Genomic DNA, 23,724 nt, shown 5'->3' on the forward strand with positions numbered 1-23,724 from the left:
GTGCTTTGAACGCGATCGTCCTGCTCTTGGCAGGGGGTTGGACTGGATGGCCCACGAGGTCTTTTCCAACTCTATTTTCTATGAATGAATTAGTTGAACTGTTTTCCAGACGCAAAGCAATGAAATGGCTTTTCTCCTGCATGAACATTTTGGAATGATCGAGGCCTGTCTTCTATCTGAAGCTCTCTCCACAATCCAATTATTTGATCGTTTCTTTCACTGTGTGACACGTATGATGAGAAACGAGGGACACCTTGTGGCGGAAACTCTTCCCGCACTTCAAGCACTTGTATGGTTTCTCTCCTGTGTGGACTCTTTGATGGTAAGTGAGGCTCAGCTTCAAACTGAAGCGCCTTCCACACTCCAAACACTGAAAGGGCCTTTCCCCGGTATGGACTCTCTGATGGCAAGTAAGATTGGCCTTCTGCCTGAAGCTTCTTCCACACTCCAAGCACTGAAAGGGTTTCTCTCCTGTGTGGACTCTTTGATGACGAAGGAGTGTTGTCTTCTGACTGAAGCTTCTTCCGCACTCCAGGCACTGGAATGGTTTCTCCACCGTGTGGACCGTTTGGTGGGAAATGAGGAATGCCTTTTGACTGAAAGCCTTCCCACAATGCATGCACGCAAACGGTTTCTCTCCTGTATGGATTCTTTCATGATATGTAAGTTGCGTCTTCCGACTGTAGCTCTTTCCACACTCCAAGCATTTAAATGGCTTCTCTCCGGTGTGGCTTCTTTCATGACACGTAAGGTACGTCCTCCGGCTGTAACTCTTTCCGCATTGCAAGCATTTGAATGGTTTCTCTCCAGTGTGGCTTCTTTCGTGGCACGTAAGGTTCGCTTTGTGCCTGAAGTTCTTTCCACACTCCAAGCACTGAAATGGTTTCTCTCCTGTGTGGATTCTTTCGTGGCACGCCAGGTACGTCCTCCGACTGTAACTCTTTCCACACTGCAAGCATTCGAAAGGTTTCTCCCTCGTGTGAACTCTTCCATGACTCATGAGGATTGACTTCCGACTGAACCTCTTTCCACACTCCGAGCACTGAAAGGGCTTCTCTCCCGTGTGGATCCTCATATGAGAATCAAGGTTTTGTTTACAACTGAAACTTCTTCCACACAGCAGGCATCCGTTTCTTTCCATGACTCTTTGAATGATTTCTGAGACCGAGACTGCAGAGACCTCTCCGGTTTGGGAATTGCTCCCCTTCCAATGAACATCCGGATTTCGTTCTTTCTTTTCCATCTGTTTACATTTTATGCTTTCGAACAACTGCCGACTTGGTTCCCCGTCATTCTCCTCCAACTGCCCACCACCACCTACAAAGAAGAGAAAAGACTAGTCAGAACCCTAGAGCAGTAATTCTCAGCCTTCCTAATGCTGCAACCTCTTGTACAGTTCCTCATGTTGTGGTGACCCCTCCACCCATAACATTATTTTCATTGCTATTTCATAACTGTAATTTTGCTACCGAGCCCCTGGTGGCACAGTGGGTTAAACCACTGAGCTGCTAAACTTGCTAACCGAAAGGTCTCAGGTTCGAATCTGGGGAGTGGCGTGAGCTCCCGCTGCTAGCCCCAGCTTTTGCCAACCTAGCAGTTTGAAAACATGCAAATGTGAATAGATCAATAGGTACTGCTCCAGCAGGAAGATAATGGCGCTCCATGCAATCATGCTGGCCACATTACTTTGGAGGTGTCTATGGACAACGCTGGCTCTTCAGCTTAGAAATGGAGATGAGCACCAATCCCCAGAGCCGGACCCGAATGGACTTAATATGTCAGGGAAAACCTTTACCTTTTACCTATGAATCGTAATGTAAATATTTGACATGCAGAATGTATTTTCATTAACTGAACCAAATTTCACACAAATACCTGGTACGCCCAAATTTGAATAATGGTGGGGTTGGGAAGGGAACTGATTTTGACATTTGGGAGATGTAGTTGCTGGGATTTATACAACTGAAGAGCATTCTGAACTCCATCAATAATGGAGTTGAACCAAACTTGACATACAGAACTCCCATGATGAACAGAAAATACTGGAAGGGTTTGGTGGGCATTGACCTTGAGTTTTGGAGTTGTAATTCACCTACATCTAAAGAACACTGTGGACTCAAACAATGATGGATCTGGGCCAAACTTGACACAAATACTCAACATGCCCACATGTGAACACGGGTGTAGTTTGGGGGAAATAGACCATGACATTTGGGAGTTGTAGTTGCTGGGATTTATAGTTCACCTACAATCAATGAGCATTTTGAAATCCACCGACGATGGAAATGAACCAAACTTGGCACACAGAATTTCCTTGACCAACAGAAAATATTGGAAGGGTTTGGTGGGCATTGACCTTGGGTTTTGGAGTTGTAGTTCATCTACATCCAGAGAGCAGGAGGAGGGCTTTTGGTGGAAGGATTCGCCCTGTTTCCAAAATGGAAGAGATCTTCAGCCTTCTCTGCCAAAGGAGTTCTTAAGGCCATCAGAAATGTGTTTTCTGATGGTCCTCGGTGATGCCTCTGAAACCCTCCTCACGACCCCCCCCCCCCCCCGGGGCTCCGACCTCCAGGTTGAGAAACACTGCTCTAGAGGGAAATGAAACCAGCCCCAAAGCAACTGCTTAGTTGACAACCATACTGGAAAAGGAACCGGAGCCTTTTCATAGCCTCTGTAGAGGGACAAGGTTCACTGAGCTCCTCCTTGAACTCTTTCTATTACTTACAGAAGCATGGTTTTATAGCCCAAAGATCTATTTGTGGCTCAATCTAGTTTCCCCCTCTTCTCTGCCCCATCCACTTTTGTTCCTTGGGCTCCTTTCTTTTATACTAAAGATGTAAAGAAAAATTGTCTGGATTTTGTTGATACCTTGGGTATCTGTGGGAATAATTTGTGAGCCGCCTTGCGTCCCCTTTGGGGTCAGAAGGGTGGGATAGAAATGCAGTAAATAAATAATTTCTGGCTATAGCAGAAAGGAGAACTGATTTGATGATCAGTCACTCCCATCAGCCATAAGGAACATAGACAATGGCGAATGTTGACAATGGTGAATGATGAATTGGAATCAAATACAAAAATGTATGCATTTGTTAGTGACAGCATAAAGAAGTAAAGATAAGATCAAAATTATGTGCAGGTGAGATTTAGTTCCTTCTGTGAGTGTCTATACAAACAACCAGGAGACATTGGTCAGCAACACATCTGGACCTGACATAATCCCCAGCAATTTTGGCAAGATCTCAAAAATCAACCAGGGCAAAAGAGAATTCAGCAAGAAGTCTGATGAGACAATAATGATATTTTGGTAGGTAAATATGTAATGAATCACAAGAAAGCGGTGGAATTACCCAGAGAGAATAAGAGCCTGAAATTCTCTTCCATGACTTCCATCTGAAGGGCCTTTTGGTCTGCATCCAGCAGAGCCCACTCCTCCTCCGTGAAATCCACAGCCACTTCCTCAAAGGTCACCTGAAGAAAAACAACTGATCCATGAGCAGGAAGTACCCTAACAGAAAAGACTGGAGTTAGCCGAATTGGATATCACTATTTAGACAAGGCATTCAGGGTGGGCATCTTTTATTCACAGAGGGATTTCTCTGTGAGGGTCAGGGATAGTCAGCCCTCCAGGGATCATTCCCCTCACCTGATCCAGCCCCACTGAAGCTTCACCAAGAGCATCAAAATCAAGAGATGGGCTCGTTCCTTCTCCTATGAGAGACACAAAATGAGAAAGACGAATCATGGAGCGTTCTTTCTATTTCTAATGTAAGTTTTTCAACACACACCAAAACACAATACAAACTCACCCAGAGAAAATGAGGCTTGGAGCAGTTTGACGAAGATCTTTAGGAATGTATTGTTGAAGGCTTTCATGGCCAGAATCACTAAGTTGTTGTAGGTTTTTTCGGGCTATATGGCCATGTTCTAGAGGCATTATCTCCTGACGTTTCGCCTGCAACTATGGCAAGCATCCTCAGATGCTTGCCATAGATGCAGGCGAAACATCAGGAGAGAATGCCTCTAGAACATGGCCATATAGCCCGAAAAAACCTACAATAACCCATCTTTAGGAATATATGTAAACCATAACAGAAAGAATCAGCTTGAGGATTTCTACAGGACCCCACAATATTTGGTAATGTATTTACATCTCTGAAGCTTTTCTCCGATTCTCTAATCACACAGACTGCAAGATAATGTACCATGGTGTACAGCATTAAATACATAAAAGAAACCGACTACTGTTTAAAATTAGTTTCAATGCTTAAAAATGCTAATTAAAAGTACATAGAAAATATTTTGTTCCCTTGATAGATCACTTTAAGTTTCACATGAAAATCTATTTTACATTCTCATCAGAGAAGGAAATGAGAACCTCTTTAAAGGTTCTGCTCTGAAACCACAGATATACAAAATGCAACAGAAATGAAATTTCTTAGAACTCCCAATAAAGACTAGAGAGGCTCAAGAGGAGATTAATGAGAACTGATGCTCCCAGGGGTAGAGGAAGGGCAGCTGGGGGGGGACGGGGGACTGGAAACTGGATGAATACCCCAGAATGCATTCACCATGAGAGAACAATGTCATCAAGAACTCCTTGATATGCTTCTATACATTCATGGGTAGAAGGTTTTTTTTTCTGGCACCCCAGGGGGGACTCAAAGTGGTTTACGACAAATAATGGCAAAATTCAATGCCTCACATACATAAAAACCAAATCTTAAATTTAAACAAAACATATAACTATGCATTAAAATCAATAAGACAATTAACCACATGATAAAACAACATGGAGACATAAAAATTAAAACCACCTAATAAAAACATTAAGAAGCGCATGATCCAATCATATAGACCAGGGCCATTCCAAATGTCAATTGCACGTATTTCATATTTACTTCTTGTACTGCGTTACTTTACTAGTCAAAAGCTTTTCTGCCTTATATATTTATGTTTTCAAAGTGCTGGTATGTATAACTGTTAAACAACACATAACCCATGTAACCCAGACATTTTCTGCATATGTGAAGAAGGGGAGCAAAAAAAGAGTGTGCCTAATTTCTTCTCCTTACCCAATGTGGTGGAGAAGCTGTCACTGTCCAGCATGATCTCGGACTTGATCTCAGACAGACAATTCACTGCCTCGGTCACTGGTTCCACAAACAAGTCCTTCGCCAGAAGGAAAAGAAAATATGAAGAAGCACATTAAGAAAGTTAAGAAATGAGAAAAGAATGGAAGAAGACAAAGTTAGGGTTGCCATCCTTACTTTGAATAATTTTCAGAAAAAAATGGATATATGATATGGAGTAAATCTGCCCCATCCTTTGAAATGACCAGGATGACTCCCTCTCACCTGCTGCTCCTTGCTCTGTCTGCCTTCCTCTGCTTGGCTAAGGAGGAATCCTTCTGCCAGGGCCACGGCCTGGGCGCTGCTCTCCGCCCCGCACTCCCTCACCCAGCACGCCATCTCCACAGGAAGAACGGCCAGGAACTGCTCCAGCACCACCAGGTCCAGCATCTCCGCCTTGGTGTGTCTTTCTGGCTGGAGCCACTGGCGGCAGAGAACATGGAGCTGGCTGCAAAGTTCTCGGGGCCTCTCCACCTCCTTGTAGCAGAACTGCCTGAAGCTCTGATGCTGCCTGTCCGCACGGAGCAATTCCACCCCCATGCTTTTCTGCGTGGTTCTTTCACAAAAGACCCCATTACATTTATCCTGAATGAGAGGGGGGTCTTTTCCCAGGTTGGGCTGCACAGAGTCTTGCCCTCCCATCATTTTGGCAAGATTGTCCACCAATTCCAGATTCTCCTGCAAGACAAAATGATTGGGGACAGAAAGATAGGAAAATAAGAATGAGCAAGCTGTCTGCTGAGAGAGCTATTTGTTTTTGGAAGATATTTCGGAATAATACTCAAACTAGAAACAGACCATAATAAAGAACATTGTGCCATATGTAAGCCGCCCGAGTCCCTTCGGGGAGAAGGAGGTGGGGTACAAAAATTAAGTTGTTGTTATGATGATGATTATTATTCACTTGCCTACCCTCTGGTGACAGCGAATGGAAATAAGTTGCTTTGAGTTTCTTTTAAGAGAGAAAGAATTGGACATGAATAAATAGAATAAATAATATTTATTTATTTCATTTTATTTCTATAATAATAATTTATTTGATTCATTTACTTCATTTCTATAGATAATTATATAAAAAGTATAGCAATAATGCTAAAGTAATAACTATTTTATTCCTTTACTTCATTTCTATATTACTAATTCATTGTATTTATTTACTTCATTTCCTTTATAATATTTGATCAATCTGTTTCTTCTGTAATAATGTATTGTATTCATTTACTTCATTTCTATAATAATATTTGATCTATTTCTATAGTAAAAATAATGTATTCATTTACTTCATTTCTATAATAATAATAAAACAATATATTGTACTTATGTGCTTAATTTCTATAATAATACTTTAGATTTATTTACTTATTTTTATTTACTTTATTTATATACCGCTTTTCTATAATAATGATAATAATATTGCATTTAGGTACTTCATTTCTATAACAATTAGTTTCATTTATTCATTTCTATTTCTATAATAACAATAATTCATTTTAATCATTTACTTCATTTCTTTACTAATAATATTTTTGCATTACTTTACTTCATTTCAATAATGCTATTTTATTTTATTCATTTATATATCTATAGTAATAATATTTTATTGTATTCCTTTACTTTGTTTCTATAATAAATAATTCATTGTATTTATTTACTTCATTTCTTTTGTTGTTGTTGTTGTTCATTCGTTCAGTCGTCTCCGACTCTTCGTGACCTCCTCCCAAGAGCAATGTCCAGTCTCGATAAAATAGTATACTTCATTTCTATAATTATATAATTCACTATATTCACGTACTTCGTTTCTATAACATACTGTATTAATTTACTCAATTTCTATAATATTTGATTTATCTGCTTCATTTCTATAATAGCAATAATACATTGTATTCATTATTTTGTTCCATGTAATTCTACAGTAATAATAATTCATTGCATTCATTTCCTTCATTTCTATAATATAATTCACTGTTGTCAATCATTAATTTCTATAATGACAATAATAATAATAATTCATTGTATCAATTTACATCATTCCTATATTTGGTTGATTTATTTCTACAATAATAATCATTTACTGCATTTATTTACTTCATTTCTATAAACAATTCATTGTATTCATTTCTATAATAATATATTGTATTTATTTACCTCCTTTCTACAATAATACATTGTATTTATATCATTTCCATAATATATTGCATTTATTTGCTTAAATTCTATAATAATAATAATAGTTCATTGTATTTATTTCATTTCTAAACTACTACTACTACTATTTTGTTGTATTAATTTCCTTCATTTCTATCATCATGTTTTATTTTGTTCATTTATATTTCTGTGGACCTAATAATGATGTATTGTATCCATTTACTTCATTTCTATCCTCAACAACTCAACACAATTTTGAAAACAAGGCCAAGACAAACATTAAAAGAAACAAAAAAAATAAATATGTGTGTCATGGATACAAAAGATAAATAGCTATTTAATTACAGAATTCCCCTCAGAAGAGTCTCCAACTAACTGTAGGTTTGTTGCTGTCACACCTTTCAAACACAGGCCACTCACCTGAGAGAGCTGCAACAATATGCACTACATTAGGAAGATACAGACACAAATAGCCGGAAGAGGCGTGGCCACGGGAGGCAGCCAGTAAGAGAGCAAGAGGGATCGGAAAGGGAGGGGCCAAGCACAAGAGTGACAGCCGAGGAAGCTAGGAAGTGTCTCTGGAAGCCAATCTGGAAGAGGACAATCTATCCAACCCGACTACCAATCACTAGCGATATGCAAATCTTATCCGGCGTTCCACCAATCAGCACTCGCTCTAAACATTCCACAATCTGCAGGAGGACAATCTATCCATCCCTACTACCAATCACAAGCGATATGCAAATCTTAACCGGCGTTCCACCAATCAGCACTCGCTCTAAGCATTCCATCCTTCCCCCTCCATTGTCCCTAGTAGTAATGTTTTCTTTTCCCAGTCTATGACGCCACAGTGCCACCTACAGGTCGGACAAGATAGATCAGCCCAAGCGGTTCAGCAAAGCAAATTGTGCAAATAGTCTGGGTTGTTGTGAGTTTTCCAGGCTGTATGTCCATGTTCCAGAAGCATTCTCTCCTGACGTTTCGCCTGCATCTATGGCAGGCATCACCAGAGGTTGTGAGGCCTGTTGGAAACTAGGAAAATGGGTTTTATATATCTGTCTGGGTTGTTGTGAGTTTTCCAGGCTGTATGTCCAAGTTCCAGAAGCATTCTCTCCTGACGTTTCGCCTGCATCTATGGCAGGCATCCTCAGTAGTGAGGCCTGTTGGAAACTGGGAAAATGGGGTTTATATATCTGTCTGGGTTGTTGTGAGTTTTCCAAACTGTATGTCCATGTTCCAGAAGCATTCTCTCCTGACGTTTCGCCTGCATCTATGGCAGGCATCACCAGAGGTTGTGAGGCCTGTTGGAAACTAGAAAAATGGGTTTTATATATCTGTCTGGGTTGTTGTGAGTTTTCCAGGCTGTATGTCCATGTTCCAGAAGCATTCTCTCCTGACGTTTTGCCTGCGTCTATGGCAGGCATCCTCAGAGGTAGTGAGGCCGGTTGGAAACTAGGAAAATTGGGTTTATATATCTGTCTGGGTTGTTGTGAGTTTTCCAGGCTGTATGTCCATGTTCCAGAAGCATTCTCTCCTGACGTTTCGCCTGCATCTATGGCAGGCATCCTCAGAGGTAGTGAGGCCTGTTGGAGACTAGGAAAATTGGGTTTATATATCTGTAGAATGTCCAGGGTGGGAGAAAGAACTCTTGTCTGTTTGCGATAGGTGTGAATGTTGTATGAGCATTGAATGGCCTAGCAGTTTCAAGGTCTGGCTTCTTACTGCCTGGGGAATCCTTTGTTGGAAGGTGATCAGCTGGCCCTGGTCATAACAGTAAATAAAGAACAACACTCAAAAACAAGGGAATTCCAGACAAGAAACAATCAGGGATAGCTAATCACCTCCCAACAAAGGTTTCTGCAAGGCAGTAAGAAGCCAGACCGTGTAATTGCCAGGTCATTAAATGCTAATTAAATGGACCCCTCTCCCCCCAGCACCAACTGCTGCTCTGGGCCAGAGTGAAGGGGGGGGGGAGGCAGAAGACAGTTCGACCTTGGAGGAGACCTTGAGGAGCTGAATTTGGTGAGAAAAGAAAGAAAAAAACAGGAAAGGAGGTGGAGCGCTGCTGCTACCGCCATTACATCGCGCTCCCTCTATTTACCAATTCACCAACTTGCCGTTAGTGCCTTCGCCAGTCACTGATCTTACCATCGTTGACAGGGCCTTCTCGGTGATTGCTCTCCAGCTATGGAATTCCCTTCCTAGTGTGAACAGGTCGGCCCCCTCCCTCCTGTTCTTTAGGATGGTAAAAACTTGGCTGTGGGACCAAGCTTTCAGGACAGGGCAATAAAGCAGCAATAGGAAAGATTTCTAGGCCAATTAGATTTGACATGATGACCAGGACGGTTTTAAATGGTGTATTTTAATATTTGGATAAATGTTTTTAATGTTTATGTATGTATATAAGAATCTGTGTCCTGGCATTGAATGTTTGCCGTATATATGCTGTGCTCTGCTCTGGGTTCCCTTAGGGGTGAGAAGGGTGGAATATAAATGTTTTAAATAAATATTAGAGGCTTCATTATTCATGCCTCAGCTAATATGGCCTCCACCTGCTATTGCTGTTCCTGCTCTCGGCTGTGATTACAGTGTTCCCTTGCCATTTTGCGGTTCGCTTTTCGCAGACTCGCTGTTTTGTGGTTTTTCAATAAGTACAGTAATGTATATATTTACACTGGAGCTGCGCCTCTCCTTGCCATGCGCATCATGGGAGATGCCAGTCTGGGAAGCTGCCTCCTACAGATGCCCCACCTGCCTAACTCTCCACTGCAGATGGGAGCCCTTCCTGATTGAAAGCGGGAGGAGGAAGGAAGGGAAGGATGATGGACAGGTCCAGAGGGGTGAAAGGCAGGTGGATCAGGAGGGAGGGAGGAGGGGGGACCCATGTGACGTCACGAGACCAACCCAGTACAGGGACAGAAAGGTGGGAGAGGCGTCAAGCTCCCTAAATAGAAACAGATGTCAGGATATACTCAGCAGATGAATACACACCAAAAATGAAAGTAGGACTTGCGCAGCAACCTCTTGAGACGCTGCTTGCTGATGTGAGATTGTAAACGCACACACACACACAGCATCCCTACTTTGTGGATTTTCACTTTTTGTGGGTGGTCCTGGAACATAAGCAGAAGTTGCAGATTTCATCAGTGCTGCCTCCAGAAAATCCTGCAAATCTCTTGGGAAAACAAGCGGACAAATGTCAGCGTGTTGGAAGAAGCAAAGACCACCAGCATCGAAGCGATGCTCCTCCGCCATCAACTCCGCTGGACCGGCCACTTTGTCCGGATGCCTGACCACCGTCTCCCAAAGCAGTTGCTCTTCTCCGAACTCATGAATGGAAAACGGAATGTTGACGGGCAGGTAAAGAGATTTAAAGATGGGCTCAAACCCAACCTTAAAAACTCTGGCACGGACACTGAGAACTGGGAAGCCCTGGCCTGTGAGTGCTCCAGCTGGAGGTCAGCTGTGATCAGCAGTGCTGCAGAATTTGAAGAGGCACGAATGGAGGGCGAAAGAGAGAAACGTGCCAAGAAGAAGGTGCATCAAGCCAACCCCGACCGGGACCGCCTTCCACCTGGAAACCAATGCCCTCACTGCGGGAGAAGATGCAGATCAAGAATAGGGCTCCACAGTCACCTACGGACCCACCCTGGAGGATTATCCTACTAGGACAACGAGGGATCACCTAAGTAAGTAAGTGGAACGTAACACCTGTGATAAATGAGGGAACACTGTACTCCTGTCTGCTCCATCGTGCATCGATGCCCTCTTGCTGCTCTTGTGAATCTCTATCGTGGTGTGCAGAGGCTGATTCTTTCCGAGCCTTAGTAACATCTACCTTTGCTGCCGGGTTCCCTATAGCCACTTTACACCTACCTCTTGGCCGTACCATTGCCTCCAGCTGCATTCGGAGCTGTCCTCCATTGCAGCTCCCTCAACACCCGCCATCTTTGATGACAACTTAGGAAGACTGGTCTATAGGCCTGGGCTACTTTGGGACTGGGAGAGTACCTTCACCTTGCACTTATTTTTATATACTATCAATCTAATAACTTGTACAAGTGACTTGTAAGATGCTCTGAGACCCCTTTGGGATGAGAAGGGCGGCATAGAAATGTCGTAAATAAATTAAAAATAAATAAATAAGTGAATGTTTGCTGTGTATGCATTCTGTGATCCGCCCTGAGTCCCCTTCGGGGTGAGAATGGCAGAATATAAATGCTGTAAATAAATAAATAAATAAATGAACAGATGCATCCTAAATATTCTCATCAATTTTTCCAAATCGGAATTCTCTCCTCCTGGTGAAATTTCATTGGGGATCTTTTTCTACTACACCTCTTCCCACACACCAAGAATTTAATAGCCCCCCACAACTTCACGAGTTCCATAATAAAAAATGAGGTCTGTCTTCTTTCAGTACTCCAAGGTGGCAGAATCATGGCCGGCAAACGATTTGTGTGCTATGAAAGAAACACTGCAGTCTTTGGGACCCTAACTGCTAGCAACGGTAAAAAGAAAATGCTGTATTGGGCATCCATACACCACAAAATGTATTCCCTGTAGTAACCTACGGATGTGAGAGCTGGACCTTAGGGAAGGCTGAGCGAAGGAAGATAGATGCTTTTGGGCTGTGGTGTTGGAGGAAAGTTCTGAGAGTGCCTTGGACTGCGAGAAGATCCAACCAGTCCATCCTCCAGGAAATAAAGCCCGGCTGCTCATTGGAGGGAAGGAGACTAGAGACAAAGTTGAAGTCCTTTGGCCACATCATGAGGAGACAGCAAAGCCTAGAGAAGACAATGATGCTGGGGAAAGTGGAAGGCAAAAGGAAGAGGGGCCGACCAAGGGCAAGATGGATGGATGGCATCCTTGAAGTGACTGGACTGACCTTGAAGGAGCTGGGGGTGGTGACGGCCGACGGGGAGCTCTGGCGTGGGCTGGTCCATGAGGTCACGAAGAGTCGGAGACGACTGAACGAATGAACAACAACAACACACCACAAAATAGCAAAACTCCTCCCACATTGCCTCCAAAAGAGAATGGATGTGATGCGTATCTCTTCCAGTCATTCAAAACTGCACGTATGACATTGTTCAAAAAACTTTTGGTGATGGGGCCAGCTCAGCTCTGTTGTTTGTCGATCCTCGATTTTAACTGCTATCCCCTTCTCGTAAGTTGCATGGCAGCAAATGGGGTATATTTTTGGAACGAATTTCTTTCCACATCCCAAGCTTTGAAGTAGTTTCTCCCCTGTAGGAACTGCTTGAGGACATAGGAGGTTGATTATTTATTTACAGCATTTATATTCCACCCTTCTCGCCTCAAAGAAAAGGCGGATCACAGTACACATACATGGCAAATAACCAGCTGTGCTAAAACCCGGCCTTGCCTTACCTTTTTATATTGCATTGATTTTATATTGATTTTATAATGCTGTTTTAAATGTTTAATTGTGTATTGTGGATTTTTATGGTATCTAATTGCTGCCAATTTGCAAGCCGCCTTGAGTCGCCTTTGGCTTGAGAAAGGTGGGATAGAAATATCGTAAATAAATAAATAAACAATACTTTCAACGCCGCTAAACAGATAGGACAGACAACAGATAGAGCAGTGGTTCTCAACCTGTGGGTCCCCAGATGTTTTTGACCTTCAACTCGCAGAATTCCTAACAGCTGGTAAACTGGCTGGGATTTCTGGGAGTTGTAGGCCAAAAACATTTGGGGACCCCAGGTTGAGAACCACTAAGATAGAGGTATTATGTCAGCATTTTTTGCCAACTTTGGCATCCTAGAGGTTGTGTTTGATTTGAGCCACAGGGGGGTGCTGTCGCTCCATCCTCTATGATGAAGTGTCCTTTATCACAGACTTCCTCCTTTCTTTGATGGCCGGCATTTTCTGGTTTTTCCTTTTTGTGGTGCTGTAAAATACCTCCCCACTTAAGCAGTGCCTAATTTCTAATTTGAACTGCTTAGGTGAACAGTGAGCTAGGCTGAAAGTCAGGTGCTTACCCCAACCCGAGCATCGAACTGCCAACTTTTCAATTGGTAAGATTTATTGCTGCTGGTGATTAACCAGCTTGCCTTACCTTCCAAATGAAACCCTTTCCACACTAAAAGCAGTGAAACTGTTTCTCCACATAAGCTGTCAAGTGAGGTGCGGGCTCTGAATGAAGTCCGGTCCACACTCCAAGCATCGAAATGGTCTCTCTCCTGTGCTGAGTAGTCTGGTGATAAGTGAGATTTGCCTTCTGTCTGAAATACTTCCCGCACTCCAAGCACTGGAAGAGTTTCTCTCCAGTGTGAGTCGTCTGGTGATAAATGAGGCCTTTCTTGCGACTGAAATTCTTCCCACACTCTGCGCACTGAAAAGGTCTCTCCCCAGTATGAATCCTTTTGTGACAAGCAAGGTTCCCCTTCTGAGTGAATCCTTTCCCACACTCGAAGCATTTAAATGGCTTCTCCCCTGTATGAATAGTCTGATGACGAGCGAGGTCCGTCTTCTGAATGAAGCTCTTCCCGCACTCCAAGCATTTAAATGGTTTCTCTCCCATATGAACTTTCCCATGGCGAGTGAGCGTTCTCTTGTGATTGAATCTCTTGTCACACATCACACATTTAAATGGCTTCTCCCCTGTGTGGATTCTCTCATGAGAGGTCAGGTGTAGCTTTTTATGGAAGCTCTTTCCGCACACCAGGCACTGAAATGGTTTCTCCCTCCGGTGAGTCCTTTCATCGGAAACCAGGCCTTTCCCATCACCAGTGATCTTTCTGCATTTGCCGCCTTGGAAAGGCATCTCCCCTGTGTGAGTCATCATGTGACAATCGAGGCTCACTTGACAACTGAAGCTTCTCCTACACAGAAGACAAATACATTCATTTCCATTGGGTGTCATTTCTTCATCTGAGATTCCAAAGATCACCCCACTTTGATACGCTGCTGCTTTACTCCCCCTCTTTCCTTCAGCGTCAGTGTTTACTCCTTTCTCTTCCATCTCTTTACATGTGGCTCTTTCAGGCCACAACCTGCATGATTCTTCTTTATTCTCAACCAGATGCCCATCACCAGCTGGAAGAGAGAGAAATTTCCAACATTTGTACCCCGTCCTCCTCAACCCCAGAAGGGGGACTCAGGGTGGCTTACATCAGCAACAATTCGATGCACAATATATCACAACATTACACATTAAATAAAACTATTAAGTTAAAAATCCATTTAAAAACAAAAAATAAAAATCCAATTCAGCATCCGAAAACTTTGTTAGAGGCTGCCCATTGTCAGTTCACATAAACATTGCTACCAAGCCTGCTCCCCAAATGCCTGGCCCCAGAACCATGATTTAAGCTTCTTCCTGAAGGAGAGGAGGGATGAGGTTGACCTAATTTTGCTGCGGAGGGTGTTCCAGAGGCGGGGGGCCACCACCAAGAAGGCCTTGTCTCTCATCCCCGCCAAATGTGTTTGCGAAGAAGGCAAGCCCAAGAGCAGGGCCTCCCTGGATGATATTAAAGTCCGAGGCGGGATGTAGAGGGAGATACGTTTGGACAAGTAAGCTGGGCTGGAACCATATAGGGCTTTATAGGTCATGACCAGCACTTTGAATTGTGCTCAGAAATGGACCAGCAGCCAGTGGAGCTGGCACAACAGGGGGGACGGTATGCTCCCTCTATGTTGCTCCAGTGAGTAATCTAGCTGCCACCCATTGGACTAGTTGGAGTTTCTGAACAGTCTTCAAAGGCAACCCCACGTAGAGTGCGTTGCAGTAATCTATTCGGGATGTAATTAGGGCGTGGATTTGTCAGAGCCCCAGAGAAAAATAAAGGAAGCCCTCAGAATGTTACTATAATTGGTTAGCTGACATCCATTTCTATCAATGTGAGGAAGTTGTAAGAGGGAGAGATGGGACTCCAGAGTTATTCCACTGGTGGACCTCTGGAAAGATAAGGTCTGCTAAATTTATCACTTCCTATAAATGCTAGGGGTTCTAAAAGCTTTATAACCCATCTGTTTAAAGCTTGGTATAGTGGTTGAACACAACTTTGGAATCCAGGGTTTGATTTCCCTCTTAGCCAAAGTAAACCACACACTCTCACCCAAGAAACTCCATGATAGGTTCACCTTAGAATCATCATATGTCAGATACAACTTGAAGGCACATAATGTACTTATTTATTTATTTACGACATTTATATGCCGCCCTTCTCACCCTGAAGGAGATTCAGAGCGGCTTACACGATATATATACATACAATATATTATACGATTAGCATAGTATAATATATTACTATATTGTACGATGCCTTTATTTATTTATTTATATTGCATTACATTCTATTATATTATTAGCATAGCACAGGAGACTATGGGGGGAGGGATCCCCAACTGATGACATATGCAGGAGACAAGATGGAACTGTCCCTTGTCCCCCCCCCCCCCTTCACTCTGGCCCAGAGCAGCAGTTGGTGCTGTGGGGAGGGATCCCCAACATAAGAAAGTTACCACATCTTCTCTGGAGACTAGGACACAGAGCAATGGATTCAAATGGCAGGGAAAGAGATTCCACCAAAACATTTTTATATAATTTTTAATAAACTGCTTTGCTGATTTAATTTGGACTGGAGTGTGGTGGTTAGGTACAGAGGTGTTTCCTGGCCAGAAGTGCAACAGTTATATTCTCTCATGTTAAAAAAATGAAATGCAAAGATACAGAATGGGGGACGCATGGACATGTGGACCACTAGATAGAGGTAGACTCACCCAAAGATGACACAAGGCCCAAATTCTCCCCCATCACTTCCCAGTGCAGAAACAATTGTGCTGGGTCCAGAAGAACCCACTCCTCCTCAGTGAAAAACACAGCCACCTCTTCAAAGGTCACCTAAAGAAAGACACATTGCCCATGAGCACAAAAGGTCAGCTCCATTCAGGAAGAGAATAATGCCCTTTGGGGTTGCCTAACAGAATTTAAAACTTTAAACAAAGCATTCACCCAAAGCAACTCCAATGGAAGGGAAGACTGCTTTAGGTCCGGAATAGATTCCAGAGTCAGGGATGGGCAGTCTTCCAAAATCCTGCTCCCTACCTGATTTAGTCTCGCTGAAGATGCATTAGGAGCATCACAATCAAGAGATGTTGGTAATGTCAATATCCCATCTCCTGTGAGAGACACAAAACGTAAGAGAGTCAAATACCATTTCTCTATTTCTGACAGAAGTCTTTCCCGCAAAACATGGACAATGTCATATAATATTATAAATATGGTAAGTGGTACTGAAGCAGGAGTATAGTGCAATGTGATATGACATTGTGGTAGGAGCCCCCGGTGGTTCAATGGGTTAAACCCTTGTGCCGGCAGGACTGGTCAGCGGTTCGACTTTGGGGAGAGCAGGTTGAGCTCCTTCTGTCAGCTCCAGCTCCCCATGCGGGGACATGAGAGAAGCCTCCAACAAGGATGGTAAAACATCAAAACATCCGAGCATCCCCTGGGCAATGCCTTTGTAGACAGCTAATTCTCTCACACCAGAAGCAACTTGCAATTTCTCATGTTGCTCCTGACACAGAAAAAAAGTAAGTGGTAAGAGATTAAGCATAATGACAAACATCATTAAGGGCTCCACTAATATTTGCTGTAACTGTAAGCAACAAGGAGGGACTTTTTATTATATGTGCCAGACATGAACAAAAAAATTACTGGATTCAGATATGATGGAAGACATTTTGAAATGAATTCAACTAAAACCAGAATTCTTTTTGTGAGGTCTAAGGATGAACAGATGAAAGAGACATAACATCGTTCAATATATGACCAAACCAAACAAGACATGCACTTTAACGAACAAAATGATACATTATAAACAGACATAATATTAAATAGAGGAGGCTTGAGAAGGTTGCTATTTCCAACAACCTAGTCCAACCTCCTGGATAATTATAAACATTAGCTGGAAAGTAGGAAGTCACTTCTCTTTCCCCCTTTTCTTTCTTACGTTCGCATTTTGTTGTGTTTTAGTACACAGGGAACCCTCCGCTTTAATTCTGCAGTGACATCCTCAAAACCAAACCTGTAAAGGTGGAGAGCCAGATGTAGTTTTGCAAGATAGTTTTTGTAGTAGTGTTAGTTTAGTGCAATTATGTTTTATATTTTGTCCTTTCTGTAATTTCCCCCTATATATTATATTATATTGTTTCACATGTTGGTGTTAATAAAAATATTCAGAAGAGGGGGAGACCCCTCAGTTTACAATAAGGGGCAAATTTTAGGAATTTCTGAATGAGGGATGAGGAAGGAAGTTGCCTCTTTCATCCTTACCTACTGAACTGGAAATTCTACCTGTATCTAGTATCATCTGCTTAGTCTCAGAAAGACACTTCTCCATCTCAGCTTTCTCCTTCACAAACAAGTCCTGCAATGGAAGAAACAGCAAGGATGACAAAACACAGAAGAAAAGTACAAAAATATTAAAGAGAACAAAGCCTGGGTGAACAATCCTCACTTTGGTTATAATCTGAGGAAAAGTAGAGTACTTTTTCCTTTCTAAGACATTCATTATAAAATGCACATCGATTTTAGTACCACTATCACCAATGGAAGAAAAAACATTTGTTTATTAAAAAAGCACCAGTGATCTAAGATGCATATATGAGAGGAGGGGGTGACTTTTAGAATCAAAGAAATATGGTAGCTCAGTATGACACATAAATATCCCAAATCAATAGATTTTATTCCCATGGTTCAACTTATCCACATTCCTACCACATTGAAAAAACCCTTCCCATCCTGAAGTGTTTCTGGGCCTCCCTAGGTTCCCCAGTGCAATTCTATGGTGTGTTGCTGACTTAAATATACCATATATACTTGAGTATAAGCTGAGTTATTCGGGCCTTTTTTAGGTTGAAAAAGCCCCCCCCCCCCCCGGCTTATACTAAAGTCAAAATTATTAATATTACTTGGTTATTATTATTTTTAATTACATTTATTATTTTACTCTATTTAATATTACATTTCCATTATTTTACCCTATTATTATTATTACATATATTTATTATTTTACTCTATTATTATTACATGTATTATTTTACTCTATTATTACATTTATTATTTTACCTTATTATTACTGTTATTATTACACTTCCATTATTTTACTCTATTATTACTCTATTATTATTATTACTATTATTATTATTATTATTATTATTATTATTTTATTGACACAAAACCACAGCATGTCACAGAAAACGAGATTTATATGTTGGATTTCGTAACGAAAAATAACAAGTCGAACACTTCCCAAGCGTCTAGGACTGTGTGATGTATTTTCAAATGATGCACGCAGATCCAAGTCAGGTGGCCTTTTGCAGTTGACAGATCATGATTTTGTCAATGTTTATTGTTTCCCATTGCTGGCTGAGATCTTTTGGCACAGCACCCAGTGCACCAATGACCACTGGGACCACCTGTACTGGTTGACGCCAGAGCCTTTGCAGTTCCATTTTGAGGTCTTGATAGCGGCTGAGTTTTTCCTGTTGTTTTTCCTAAATGCGGCGGTCACCTGGTATGGCAACATCAATAATCCAGACTTTTTTCTTTTCCACAACTGTGATGTCTGGTGTATTGTGTTCTAAAACTCGGTCAGTCTGGATTCGAAAGTCCCACAGTATTTTTGCATGTTCATTTTCCACAACCTTTGCGGGTTTATGATCCCACCAATTCTTTACTGCTGGCAGGTGGCACTTGTGACATAAGTTCCACTGAATCATCTGGGCCACAAAGTTGTGTCTTTGTTTGTAGTCCATCTGTGCGATTTTCTTGCAGCAGCTGAGGATATGGTCCATGGTTTCATCAGCTTCCTTGCACAGTCTGCATTTTGGGTCATCAGCTGATTTTTCAATCCTGGCCTTAATTACATTTGTCCTGATGGCTTGCTCCTGGGCTGCAAGAATCAGGCTTCTGTCTCCTTCTTCAGGGTTCTATACGTGAGCCATAAGCAGCTCTTCTCCCTGTCAACTTTTCCTTCAATTTTGTCAAGGAACTGCCCATGTAATGCTTTGTTGTGCCAGCTGTCAGTTCTGTAGTGTGGTTCTTTGTCTACTGTGCTTTGAGAAGTTTCCAATTACTGACTTCAATTAAAGCATGTTCTTGGCTTTCCTTTACATATTCTGCCAGGGCATGTTTATTATTATTATTATTATTATTATTATTATTATTATTATTATTACATTTATTGTTTTACTCCCTTTATTATTATTGGAAGGATATGTAAGTACATTTACATTGAAGGAGGTTAGAATAATGGTTTAATCTGAGTTGGACAGTCTTATCTTAAATTACAATTTTATGTTTATATTAAAAAACATTTAACCTACCGATGCCTTAATTAATGTTATTTTATTGGTATCTATTTTTATTTTGAAATTTACCAGTAGCTGCTGCATTTCCCACCCTTATACTCGAGTCAATACGTTTTCCCAGTTTTTTGTGGTAAAATTAGGTGCCTGGCTTATATTCAGGTCGGTTTAGTCGAGTATATAGGATTTGCTATTATTTATGGTTTCAAATATTTACAACAGAGCTTTCCAAACTGTTAGTTTGTTGGCTGTAGTATTTATGTGTGCTACATGAATATCACTAGAAACCTGTAAGTCTGTGTGAAATAAGCAATATAATACATTTACATATACATATATAAATAAAAGGTTGTGTCCCCATACATTTCATTATTACAGTTTATGTATGTGTCCATATCTCTTATAAGGGATTGGTTTGACCTCTGCATTCCAAGTGAAACTGAATTAATGTGTTGCATAATGATACATGTCTAAAATGGGTGTATAAAAAACATGAAATGTTTGGAAAGCTCTGGTCTACAGGGTAGTGTCAGTGGTCTTGGAATGTATCTGATGCAGAAAAGAGGGTTGTATTGTAGTTTAAAAATACTCTCCAAAATCAGTATTTCCAGCACCTTGAACCTACCAGAATAAACTATCCCCACCTGCTCTCCTTCCTCTTTCAACTTCTCCTCTTTCTTACTCAGGAGGAAGCCTTCAGCCAGGGCCACTGCCTGGGAGCAGGTCTCTGCCCCACATTCCTTGATCCAGTTCTCCATCTCTGGAGGAAGAACAGCCAGGAACTGCTCCAGGATCACCAAGTCCAGCATCTGAGTCTTTGTGTGCTTTTCGGGCTCCAGCCATCGGTGGCAGAGGCTGTGGAGCTTGCTGTAAACCTTTCTGGGTCCTTCAGCCTCCTCAAACTGGAATTGTCTGAAGTGCTGGCACTGTACATCTGAACTGAGCATGTCTGCCTCCAGGCTCTTCTGCTCACAGACTGAAGAAGAGGAAGGCCTTTTTCTAATGTGGATCCAGAGGAGCCCTGCTTGACTGCTCCTCCCATTCAGAGTCTTTCACCAGACGCTCCTGAAAGTTTGGAAATGCCAATTAGTTCAAAAAACAGCAGTTACATTGGTTACAGAAACATCTACTGAGGGACCGCCTCACCCCCTACCAACTCCAGAGATCCCTCCATTCTGAGGACCAAGATCTATTGGAAATTCCCAGTCTCAAGACCTTGCATCAAACAGCAACCAGATGCAGAGCCTTTACAGCAGTGGCACCATCACTCTGGAATACCCTGCCACCTGAAGTCCATGCCTTGCGGGACTTATCAGCTTTCCGCAGGGCATGTAAGACATATCTGTTTCGACAGGCCTTTGATTTTTGATATTGCTGTTTTTAAATTGTTTTTAAATTGTGTTGGATTTTAGACACCGGGGGTGTGGCGGCATATAAGTTCGAATAATAAATAAATAAATAAATATCAACCTTATACTAAAGTCACTCTACCAGTTGCCAATTAGTTTCCGGGCAAAGTACAAGGTGTTGGTTTTGATCTTTAAAGCCCTACATGGTTTGAGTCCAGGTTACCTACAGGATCACCTTCTCCTGTACAACCCGCCCCTCACACCGAGGTCCTCTGGGGGGAGTTACTCCAACTAGCCAAATAGCCAAAACCTGACTGGCAACCACCAGCCAAACAAGCAAGAAATAAAACTATTATTATTATTATTATTATTATTTTATTATTCGTATCCTAGGGACTATCAGAGATCCCTCCGTTCTGATGACCAACATTTATTGGAAATTCCCAATGTCAAGACCTTGCGTCTAACAGCAACCAGACGCAGAGCCTTTACAGCAGTGGCACCATCACTCTGGAATACTCTGCCACCTGAAGTCCATGCCTTACGGGACTTGTCAGCTTCCCGCAGGGCGTGTAAGACATATGTGTTTTGACAGGACTTTGATCTTTGATATGTTGTTTTTAAATTGTTCTTAAATTGTTTATAATTGTTTTTAAATTGTGTTAGATTTTAGTTTGTTCTTGTAAGCCGCTCTGAGCCCCAGGGGAGTGGCGGCATATACGTTTGAATAATAAATAAATAAATAATATGTGTGTATATAGAAGTGATTAATTATAATAATCAGACTCTATGGGTGCATCTACACCAGGAATGGGCAAACTTCAGCTTTCCAGGTGTTTTGGACTTCAACTTACCAAATTCAATAGGCTGTTATGAATTGTGGGAGTTGAAGTTTTCCTGGAGGGCCAAAGCTTGTCCATGCCTGGTATATAGTGTGTGTAGAGAGAGGGCATGAAAGCATTTATAACCTGTTTGTAGTATACAAGAGCCCCTGATGGCGCAGTGTGTTAAAGCGTTGAGCTGCTAAACTTGTTGACTGAAAAGTCGCAGGTTTGAATCTGGGGAGTGGTGTGAGCTTCCACTGTCAGCCCCAGCTTCTGCCAACCTAGCAGTTTGAAAACATGCAAATGTGAGTAGATCAATAGGTACCGCTCCGGCGGGAAAGTAAGGGTGCTCCATGCAGTTATGCTGGCCACCTGATCTTGGAGATGTCTACGGACAATGCCGGCTCTTCGGCTTAGAAATGGAGATGAGCACCAACCCCCAGAGTTGGACACGACTGGACTTCATGTCAGGGGAAAACCTTTACCTATGTAGTATACACAGATAGACACACGGTAGTCTGCTTAACTGCCATGGCTCCATTCTATGGAATCCGGGAACTTGTAGTTTCTTGAGGACAGAGAAGGGAATACACACACATACATAGGATATGACTGTAATGATGCCAAAGACTAATTTATTTATTTACAGCTTTTATATTCCGCCCTTCTCACCCCGCTGGGGACTCAGGGCGGATTACAATGTACACATATATGGCAAACATTCAATGCTAATTCTTGACATACAAACATATACAGACATTTGTTGTTCATTTGTTCAGTCGTCTCCGACTCTTCATGACCTCATGGACCAGCCCACGCCAGAGCTCCCTGTTGGACATCACCACCCCCAGCTCATTCAAGGTCAGTCCAGTCACTTCAAGGATGCCATCCATCCATCTTGCCCTTGGTTGGCCCCTCTTCCTTTTACCTTCCACTTTCCCCAGCATCATTGTCTTCTCTAGGCTTTGCTGTCTCCTCATGATGTGGCCAAAGTACTTCAACTTTGCCTCTACTATCCTTCCCTCCAATGAGCAGTCGGGCTTCATTTCCTGGAGGATGGACTGGTTGGATCTTCTCACAGTCCAAGGCACTTTGAGAACTTTCCTCCAACACCACAGCTCAAAAGCATCGATCTTCCTTCGCTCAGCCTTCCCTAAGGTCCAGCTCTCACATCCGTAGGTGACTACAGGGAATACCATGGCTTTGACTAGGCAATGGATCTTTGTTGCCAGTCTGATGTCTCTACTCTTTACTATTTTATCGAGACTGGACATTGCTCTCCTCCCAAGAAGGAAGCGTCTTCTGATTTCCTGGCCACAGTCTGCATCTACAGACATACACAGGGGCTATTTAACTTTTTCTGGCCGCCAGGGGAGCTATCGCTTTCATCATCCATCTGCGACGCTGATGAAGTACTTCCGCATTCCCCGGATGCTTTTTGCTGAAGTGCTTTGCTGGAATCTTTTTATGGCCTCGTAAATTAGTTACATTAGCCTCCCCTAACTGTCTTTCGGGTTGCAAAGGTCAACAACAGGCTAAACACAATTGGTTGGAAACCCACTCCAACCTGGGCTGGATTGGAACTCATGACCTTTTGGTCAGAGTGATCTTAATGCAGCTGACACTCCTTAAAAGGCAGGGAGGGAGGCCTGGTCTGGTGTGCTTTCTTCAGCCCCCTTCCTCATACAGACCCCCACTTGCCTTCTCACCTCCCCACTCAAAACCCGCCAGCTTTCCTCCTCCTCCTCCAGCCCTGAAACCCCAGAGGAGGCCCTGTCCTCCCCAGAAACCCACAACAGGAGGAGCTGACAGACTGACCTCTTCCTCCTCAGTCCACTCCAACTTCTGCTTTGACGTTCCTTCCGGGTTCCCTGCCGCGCGCCGGAAAGGGCGGGGCTAAAGCGGAAGAGTGACAGCGCTGGCTTCCCACCCATATGG

General features: G+C 42.5%; 1 protein-coding gene across 2 annotated transcripts; it reads right to left on the minus strand.

Moving 5' to 3' along the window:
• Positions 1-110: 110 nt before the first annotated feature.
• LOC132766078 (zinc finger protein 436-like) lies at positions 111-23,667 on the minus strand. 2 transcript variants are annotated; one of them, XM_067465302.1, is made up of 7 exons: positions 7,695-7,756; positions 6,782-6,889; positions 5,355-5,807; positions 5,073-5,169; positions 3,644-3,708; positions 3,348-3,468; positions 111-1,317 (listed from the first exon to the last, which is right to left on the minus strand). In XM_067465302.1, exons 2-7 carry the CDS (start codon positions 6,809-6,811, stop codon positions 200-202), a joined length of 1,884 nt encoding a protein of 627 aa, XP_067321403.1. In that variant the 5' UTR covers positions 6,812-6,889; positions 7,695-7,756; the 3' UTR covers positions 111-199. The 2 variants fall into 2 exon arrangements, with proteins under 2 accessions (XP_067321403.1, XP_067321404.1); XM_067465303.1 differs by lacking the exons at positions 111-1,317; positions 3,348-3,468; positions 3,644-3,708; ... (1 more) ...; positions 6,782-6,889; positions 7,695-7,756 and adding exons at positions 13,360-14,339; positions 16,026-16,146; positions 16,351-16,424; ... (1 more) ...; positions 20,258-20,678; positions 23,605-23,667 and having other exon boundaries at positions 5,728-5,807.
• Between the last annotated feature and the right edge of the window lie 57 nt (positions 23,668-23,724).

This window comes from Anolis sagrei, chromosome 2 (assembly GCF_037176765.1).
Source record: "Anolis sagrei isolate rAnoSag1 chromosome 2, rAnoSag1.mat, whole genome shotgun sequence".
NCBI lineage: Eukaryota > Metazoa > Chordata > Lepidosauria > Squamata > Dactyloidae > Anolis > Anolis sagrei.

What these genes read in the sequence shown, in the direction of transcription:
- LOC132766078 (XM_067465302.1), bottom strand. Translation starts at nt 6,811, where the DNA reads ATGAACAACAACAACAACAAAAGAAATGAA. An exon ending in ACAACAACAAAAGAAATGAA is followed by an intron (nt 5,808 to 6,781) that starts GTAAATAAATAC and finishes TTTGTCTTGCAG; the next exon opens with GAGAATCTGGAATTGGTGGA. An exon ending in CAGCTTCTCCACCACATTGG is followed by an intron (nt 3,709 to 5,072) that starts GTAAGGAGAAGA and finishes TGTCTCTCATAG; the next exon opens with GAGAAGGAACGAGCCCATCT.